General features: G+C 32.7%; 1 protein-coding gene and 1 pseudogene across 3 annotated transcripts; both read right to left on the bottom strand.

Annotated features, from left to right (window-relative positions):
* Positions 1–632: 632 nt before the first annotated feature.
* LOC111309364 (uncharacterized) lies at positions 633–2,055 on the bottom strand. Of its 2 annotated transcripts, XM_022908445.2 has the most exons (4): positions 1,767–2,055; positions 1,572–1,658; positions 1,202–1,453; positions 633–1,067 (listed from the first exon to the last, which is right to left on the bottom strand). In XM_022908445.2, the coding sequence occupies exons 1-4, from the start codon at positions 1,926–1,928 to the stop codon at positions 789–791; spliced, it is 780 nt and encodes a 259-aa protein (XP_022764180.1). In that variant the 5' UTR covers positions 1,929–2,055; the 3' UTR covers positions 633–788. The 2 variants fall into 2 exon arrangements, with proteins under 2 accessions (XP_022764180.1, XP_022764174.1); XM_022908439.2 differs by having other exon boundaries at positions 1,572–2,055.
* A 1,701-nt stretch (positions 2,056–3,756) lies between these two features.
* LOC111316176 (bidirectional sugar transporter SWEET3-like) lies at positions 3,757–5,788 on the bottom strand (annotated as a pseudogene). The gene is made up of 6 exons (XR_016345382.1): positions 5,581–5,788; positions 5,428–5,464; positions 5,030–5,289; positions 4,683–4,825; positions 4,424–4,543; positions 3,757–4,141 (listed from the first exon to the last, which is right to left on the bottom strand). The product of XR_016345382.1 is annotated as a bidirectional sugar transporter SWEET3-like (transcript).
* Positions 5,789–9,167: the final 3,379 nt, after the last annotated feature.

The raw sequence follows: 9,167 nt of genomic DNA on the forward strand, positions 1-9,167 counted from the left end.
TATAGCCGAGGCCGCGTACTTTAACCAAGGCGGCGTTTTCCGCTTTTACTTCCTGGTGCCAGACTGCCAGTGTAGTGGTAGAACATAGAAATATCTGGAAGAAATTATTGAGAATTAAAGAACTAAAAGTTTTTTTATTTTGAATATAAAATAACATATTTTAAATTTATAAATAAAATATATTACTTTATATGAAATAATTATATTTATTTAAATAAGTGTTACATTTACTTAATAGTATATTTATAAATTATCTGAGTTGATTTAAATAAATGATAAAACACTAATGGTATAATGAAATCATAGGAAAAATCTTATATTCGAGTTGTAATGTTTTTTCTAACCAAATCAAATATAATTATAATAAAAAATTTATTTAATTAATTCATATAATTATTTTTAATAAATAATATTTTAAAATCTCAATACTTATAACTCTTAATTCCTTTTTTATTTTCATAATATAATTTATGTACAAAAATAATTAAAGTTTCCTTTTTCCCCCTTTCATTTTAAAAATTGCATTTTCAAAATCTAAAAAATTAATGAAAACCAACCATTCAAATCTAATACTATTAGTTGTTTTTCATTGGTCCATCAATGAAAAATAGAGGAAACAAAAAGCATGAAAATAGATAAATTAAATCAACTATTATTATATCTATAAGCAGTAAAAGCAAATGAAGAATGAATATATTTAGCAAATGATGGAATAACTAAACCAGAAATAAGAAACTGATCACTGATTATCTCTCCATTAATAATAATAATAATAATAATAATAGTAGTCAAGTTCCACCAAGAAGCACATCCTTGTAAGGAGTGGAGGCGGGGGAAGCAGCAGCCGCCTTTATCTCTTCAACTTCCATTTTTCTCCACCGTTCCTCTATGATAAGAGGGACCTGACCTTCCCACCCTTGAATCAGTCTATCTTGTGCTCCTCCACGCAATTTCTCAAGCCTTAGCCCGTTGATCTGCTGCATCTTGAACACCTTTACCACATTCGTCAATCCCCCAATGAAAAACATTAGGCTGCCACAAATGCCTAAGCACACCCAAGTTTTACCCTATATGAACCAACTAATTTGGTTTATCACAAATTCACAATTGCCTCATAATTAAGTGGAAATACAATAGTAAATGAAGAAACCAGGGAGAGTTAATTGCTTCTGTTATATATGTGTTTCTTTCACGAACTTACCAGTAACTGTAACCCATGATGAATAATTCCAGCTTGCTCGTGGCTGTTGAGAATAGCTCCCACCAAGAACAACAAACTACCGATCAAAAACGGGATGTGGACACTCTGTTGCAAGATTTGGACATGTCCGTCGGCTCGCTCATAGATTTGACACGAGTTATGGATGGAGCCAAGAACCCATAAAACAGGGCCAGCAATAAGCATCCGCAATGCATGCTTCTCCAATTTTAAAAAGCCATACCCTTTCTCTGCCTGCAATTAAGCAATCAAAAGAAAGTTCACTTGAAAATGTACCGAGAGACCAAATTGTGTCTACAAAATAAAATTTTTGAGGGATTGGAAGGCTAATTAAAGGTATAAAATACCCTACCTGAATTAAGAGGAAGAGAATTCCTAGAAAGAAAAGCTGTGAACCTAAGACCTGAACCACTGGAACAGAGAACTCCACAAGGGCAAGCTGTGTATCGAATCCCATCAAAGAAAACCGATAATCAATGCCCGCAAGATGTGCCAAAAGATCATGGGCGTTAACCAAAATTATAAGAGCTAGTGCTATAAGAATTACAAAAAGACCCGATCTGGGTTCCCATGAGAACTGTGCTGTAAAACCACAAACTAACACAACTGTAGCAAACAAATGTAGCCCTGCATTTATGTACTCGGCCCTGCTTCGAGCCAGCCGTGGCCCGTACGTTCGACACTCTCTTGCTGAGGCTAGCTTTACCATGATTCTAATGCAACGATTCAAGTTTTTTTTCCCCAAAACAGTGAATCAAAATTCTTTTGAGAAAAAATAGAGATCTTCTCTTTACTTTCTCTTTTTTAGCGTAATCTGTTCTGCTTCTTGTTGTTGATCAATTTTTACATTTTATTGAGATTTAAAGAAGTGGTCTGAGAGTACGAGAGAGATTTGGCTGAGTGTGTACGTGTCCTCATGCATGAAGCTTTCTTTCTATGGCACGTGGCAGTCCTTTGAGTAAACGGAACTGCTTGGTTAAACGTGGCGTTTCAACTGCTTTTCTGAGTTTCTCTTCCTCTCTGTTTCGAACGGATAGTTGAGAATTGAGATGTATTTCCTTAGGAGAATGGAAGCATAACAGATTGGGCTTGTTCTCAAATGCGGGTTCGAGAGTTTTGAGCTTGTAGGAAGGAAGTGCTTAATCTTGCTGTAATTTTTCATCGTCAATGTGATTTCTGCAGCTATTGATGATGCTGAGAGAATCTATGATGGAATAACACATCGCACTTTATAAATGCTTCAAAGTCACTTATTCGAAGGGTAGGATTGAATTGAAGATGCACAACTGATTTTTGACGGACAAGTTGAGACGAATTCAGGGAAAGAAATGCTGTGACAAGGTCTCTTCCCCACCACTCTCCCATGGAAACCAAATTCAGGAGCATTGTTACTTATGAGAACAAGGACAGAATCAAGGCAAGAAAATAAGGTTTGCAGCATTCTTTCATGCCAAGACACCTTATCTTTGGTTGTCTTGTCTTCCTTTTATATATTTTCTGTCTCATTGAAATTGTGTATCCTATACTCGATATATGGAACACAATCCTTTTATTCCCAAAATTAGTGGCCTGTATACCTTGGCAACATAGTGCTTATAACCTAAGATTTTGCGGAACCCCACCCCCCCCCCCCCCCCAAAAAAAAAAAATCAGATTTTGAATTGACTTTTCATTTGGCTCCAGTAGCAGTGAATCATTAGGCATATTGTGTCAGTGACATTTGCCCTGCATTTGTCATTGTAGAATTTCTAAAGGCATATTTTTTGTCACAATACGCTTCATACAGAATAAAGAAATGGTTCAAATGTCTGATGACAATGATTAACATGATAACAGATGTTCATAGTTGATCGTTGTCTCTAGAGGTAACAGCTGGTCTGTATTTTAAGGTTGTTTTGGGGCAGGCCCCACGTCTCTTTCATATACCCTAACTCCTATAATAATCCAATTAAAAGTAGGCTGCCCTTTCTACTTTCTCTGTCTGTAAATACCTAATAGAAAAGAAGTCAAGTGTCCTATTGACTATTTGGATAAAGCTTTGTTACTTGCAGTTCGTGCCGAAAATTGATAGTTATTGGTAATGGTGATTAACAGCAGTTATTATGAACTCAGGTGGCCAGCAACCTGCTGAGAATTTGGATCAATTGATGGGGGCATCAATGCCGAATATCAGTTCCCCTTTTCTCTTTTTCCCCTTTTGTGTGTGCTGTTTTGAACTTTTAAAGCAATGTACTGCTGGAGAGTTTTGCATTTGGCAGTAGTATATGCGCCTGGATTTTCTTTGTGCTTAATGCAGAAGTAGAAGCGTCTAATCAGAAGGAATGTTTATTACGATCTTAAGTCCAGTTTTTGCATTCTATTTTAGCCATGGCTTTGATTAACAGGTTAGAGTGACTAATTATGTGAGCCTCACCTTATATGTGCATTTTGCATAATTAGATGCCGTCCTGGTAGAGTGTTGGACCCTTCGTTTGAATGATTTTAATTGGAACGTTCCATTTTTACAACTTAAGATGCTGGCACTGCCTCTCTGAAGGCTAATTTTTATTGCTTCCCCTGTCACGGACGAGAAAATCTGAAAATGTGTTATAACCATTTCATTGAATTCTAACTATATAGATATACAATGTTCGAACTACTTGAACTTAAGCAGAAATCTAGGTCCATCGGAAATTTATACCATAGAGACAGATATCTTCTTGGACGGGAAAGGATTCTGATTTCCGATCATACATTAAGCCGTATTCTTCAGCTCTTTCCATTGAAATTTTCGTTCGTCACGAGCTGGATATGTTTGGATTTCTCCTGTTTACTCTCTTCGAAATCCCATTTGCTTGGTTATTCCATAATTCCGGTTTTCCTATATTTGAAGTACAGCCCAAGTTGCAGGATGCCTAAGGGGAGACCAACCAGATTTGGAGACTGCCATAATTAAAAAGTCAGTTACAAAAACAGAAGCTAAGTTGTTCTCTTTGTCAATACAAATTCTTTCCCCAAAACAACAATGAGCTGTCAGTTAAGTCGTAATAAAGTCAGGTCGGAATTAAACATGTAAGGTGAGAGTTCGAATCCCATCATCTTCAACCCATTCTCTATCTAACAGATAAAAGGAAAAGTCGGGTCCGAGGATAAAGAGTCTCTGAGTTCCAACCCAGAGACTCTTTTGTCAAAATATAAAGTCCAAATTTTTATGGCAATACAAACCGCAAGAAGGAGATCATGACTCAGTAGTCCATAAGCCAGCCAAAGTATGCTAGCGAGGAATGAGAAAAAGGATAAGTAGAATGGCATGAATTCCACACTCTTTGTCACTATCACTTGTTTCTGCAATTAGAAACAGAATTCAATTACAACACCAAAAAGACACGATCGAGATGAAAAACTTATATTTCTTTCCTTGAAGGGGATCATAGAGGGGAGATTTCCCATGTTAGCTCATGCGGAGAGGAAAAAGATGGCTTACCACAATCACAAGTGGAGCGGCATACATTGCCACAGAGGCAACCAGCCCAACAGTTCCAACAAAAACTTTGCGATGATGATGATCATGGAATACAAAAGCCGAGATGATTGCTGTGATAGAAAACACTAGGATAACTGTTGCCACTATAACACCAGCCTTAATCTGCACTTTCATCAAGCTACATAATTGTTAGTTCCTTCTTTAATTTATAGCCATGAGTTTTTTATGCAAGAAAGCACTCATGCATGAAAGGATATAGACATCAATCCTCATTTATCTTCATGATGTAGAAGGAAGGAGTACCTGTTTTTTTTTCCCATTTTATTCAGAACCACAAAAGATGTAACAAGATAATTACTTGTAAAGCAGGATTAAGAAGCTTGCCTTTCCTCTGGTTGGTGCAAACCAAAGATATATGAAGATGAAGGATAACTCTAATATGATCCCTAAACCGTTGATTGTAACCACGGGGAAATTTTCCCACATGTAGCTCACGACAGGCAATCCATACCAAGTATAAAAGAGGCAGTTTAGCAATGCAACGATGTAAGGAATGCAAGAGAATTCCTCAGTGCTTCTTTTCCTTATCACCCTGGAAAATGTCAATCTGGCACACAGTACAAAAACAACAAATACTTGTTCAAGTTGAATGATCAAATGCATAATTAAATTTCCATCATGTTGTGCATCTCCATGGAAATAAAATTACTAGATATAAAAGCTACGAAGTGAATGTTGACATTACATTGGTGCTGCATAAAGCAACAAAGACGATGCATTGCCTGCAGGAAGACCATGCAAATTCTTTTATATCAACTAAGTTTTCTTCCAAAAACATACAAAATCCAGAGAGTAAAACTAGGAAATATTGAGCAATGGAGGAAGTAGAGTAGTATACCCATGACCCCAACTGCCAGGCGCAGCCTATCACCCATGGTTTGGATGTTTAACAACCTCCAGGGGATATAAATAAGGGGGAGAGATTGGAATTTCTTTCAGAAAAAGAATAGGAATAATAGACAATTGAGAGAAGAATGGGAAGTGCTGTCTACATCTTTGCAACAATTTGTGGATGTCAATAGCTTGATCTAATATGGAGCTTTTGTCAGAATTTGTTTAATGAAAAAAATTTTCCTCTAATTGTTTTTTTTAGGTTTGATATAATAAGGTCAAACACAAAATAGAAAGGGAACCATTTGATTTTCAGGCTCTGTTGTGAGTGGAAGATGCCATTAGCACATCCATTACCCACTTGATATACAAATTTCTTAGCATTAGTGGTTTAGCCTTTTACTAATGAATTATCTCAGGGTCATGCTTCCAGTTACTAAGAGCCAACTTTCCTCTTCTGTTTTACTCAACAGTTAAACAATTTTATGCTTTAATTTGCCTAATGTGCGGGATAAACAGTTACAAATAACAATTAGTTGCTGCCCTTCTTATGATTTATTGGTAAAATTTCGGATTTTTAATTCCACCCATTAGATATCAAATTTTGACACTTCTCAAATACGAAAACAAATAGTAACAATTAATTTTAACATAATCTAAGTTTCCTTGAAATAAAACGTCAAAATACCAACTGATCAAATCTCCATCATTCCTCAATGGCCACCAATAAAACCAATCCTATTATTAGAACAATTTGGCCCTAAAATGATAAGATAGAAAGTACTTAACAATCTGGCTCGGTTGTGAGTGGAAGATGTCACTAGCTCTTCCATTGGGACCATTACCCACTTTATATACAAATTTCTTAGCATATTTACTATAAATCCTATATAGATGGCATATGGCTGCTGAATGACAAAATTAATAATAATAAAAACAAAAGAATTGGCTTTGAGACTAGACATAAACATGCATGTCTTCAATTTTATTACCTACAGAATGAAGAATTCTAAAATAATCTGAAATCACTTTAAGCAAGATTACATTTTGGTTTTTGGAAGATGCATGATATGGACTAATTCATATAAATCTATCTATATATCAGAGGTTTTATCATCGTTAGAATCTAGGTTAGAAACAATCACTTTCTCGAATCATTTCAGAATAATTAGAACAATTAACTGTGTGTAAAGTGTGTACGATTCTTTTGTGCATATAGCATTGCCCTGAATCAGGATTCACTCTCCCACTTCCAGTTTTACCTAGTCAACTTTCTTCATTTGTTTTGGAAGTTTTATGATTCAATTTGTCTAATGTAGTAAGGATAATTAGTAGCAAAGCAGTTCCCACAGAACCTATTTTTTTCTTAAAATAACATGTCACAAAGATCCAAGTGATGAGAACAATTTGGGCCTAAAATGGTCTGTATTCAGACATTTAACAGGAATATATATATACATATACATATATATATATAATTAACATTATTTTCATTCTCACAAATTAAAATGGTTCTTAGAACAAAGTTCAGCAGAAAATTTTTTTTACATTAACGTGGCAATTAAGCAGGGTGATCGATTTCTTTTTAAATATTTTTTATTCTTTAAATTTTAAGTTAGAATAGATGCTTAATTAATGGTAAATTATGATGTTTGAGAGAGCATTATGGATAATGCTATAGCGCCTTTAAAATGGATAAACATAGAGCAACAATCTTTATGTGGTCAGGTCATAGGTGTTGGAATTAGGATAAGATATGATATATGCTGCCCAAAAGCCCCAAAAAAAAAAAAAAAAAAAAACACTGAATTATTGTTAATCAGAGTCAGAGATTCGTGAGTGCATTCACATGAGAAATGCTTTAGCACTTCCTTAATTAGAAGATTTGGCTTTCTTTGTTTTTCTATTAGTATATAAGAATATTTGATTGTGACTTAATAAACCTGATAGTAAATAATAATGGCTTTAGTCACAGTTTCTGATAATATATAAATTACATTAATTATTGTGAAAATATTAATTTTTTATATTTAAAGTTATCCAAAATTATATCCTAATCAGTAAATTAAAAATTCAATAAGTGAGCCTTATCCATCTCTAATCTATTGTCTTAACATATATATTCGTAAGCTTATAACTAGACATAATTTAAAAAATTATTATCAATATTTTATTAAAATATAATTGGTCACTTAAGTAAATTTATTTTTTTAAAGAGTTTTTAAGTCGGACAAAAGTTCTTAAAGAATAAGTTCTAACCTTTTGAACATAAGTAAGTTTGGGAGTTCGGTTACATGTAAAAAAAGTTATAGTACCTTACAATACATATCGTAAAAGATCTTCTCATTTAATTTTAAATTATCCCAAAAGTTTATGGTTTTAAATGTCTTAAATTTAATATCGAAAATAACTTTTAAAATTCTTCATCAATATGATAAAATTTTTAAAAATATTTTTTCACATTAAGAGTATTCAAAAATTTTATTTGTTTTTTTGAAGAGGCTCCGTTATCGAAAAAACTTAATCATTTATTATTTTTAAAAAAAATTTGTTTTTTTTTTTAAATATATCTAATCTTTCCACCATTTGGGCAAAAATAAAAAATATTTTTTATCTAAAAATATCTTAGATAATTATCCATTTACGATTACTAAGAATTTTATTCTAGAAATTTATTTTTTATTTAACAAATTTTATTTTTAAAATTTTCACCATTTGAGCCTAATTAAAAAAAAAAAAAAAAAACCCTTCACCTGAAAAGCTCATAAAAATTCAATTATTTATAATTTTTCTTAAGATTTCATCTTTGAACAATTGTTATATATTTTCAAACAAAATTTTATGGTTTTTATTTTTTTATTTGGAAAAAAATATAATTATTTTTATTAAAATTTCGTCTAAATTATTCTATAATTTAGATTAAATTTAGAGAAAATTTTCACTAAAGATTTTTAAAAAATTTATCATTTGAAATTTTTAAAAATCTCATTATTGACAATTAACTCATCCCAAAATTTTATAAAATTTTATTATATATTTTTTGTAATTTAAAAATAAATATTAATTATTGTGATTAAATCTTTACTTTTTGTCAATTAAATAATCAAAACATGCATTAAACAAAAAATAAAATAAACAAACAAAGAATTAAATATATGAATACACACATAAATGAGTAAAAAGTACCTTTCAATCTTATAAATAAAGCATTGCTACTTTAGTAATGTTAGCAAGTGTCCCATCCATAAAAAATGCAAATGGCTTTATGCAAGCTTTCCAAACAAAGCCAAAATACCTACTTGTAAGAAGCTTTCATGACTTTCGTTCAAATTGGATATTTTCTCCACGTGCTTCTTTTTCTAAATTATTGTCTTTTAAAGAAAGATACTTTTATTGAGGAATACCAACAAATTTTGAGTGATTTTTCTTCAAGCCTAACTTATGCCGTGTTATTGGAGCTTAGAGTTGTGGTTGATAGGTGACAATATTTCTCAACTAATGGTGCTGGTAATGGCAGGGTGCTTATGCTGATTGCTTCTCACTATTTTTTATTTCAATGGTTGTCTTTTGGTGTTTTATTTTTTGTTTTTGAAA

The sequence above is a fragment of the Durio zibethinus genome, chromosome 9, assembly GCF_047325235.1.
Source record: "Durio zibethinus cultivar Kanyao isolate XHJ-2024 chromosome 9, ASM4732523v1, whole genome shotgun sequence".
Taxonomy (NCBI): Eukaryota; Viridiplantae; Streptophyta; class Magnoliopsida; order Malvales; family Malvaceae; genus Durio; species Durio zibethinus.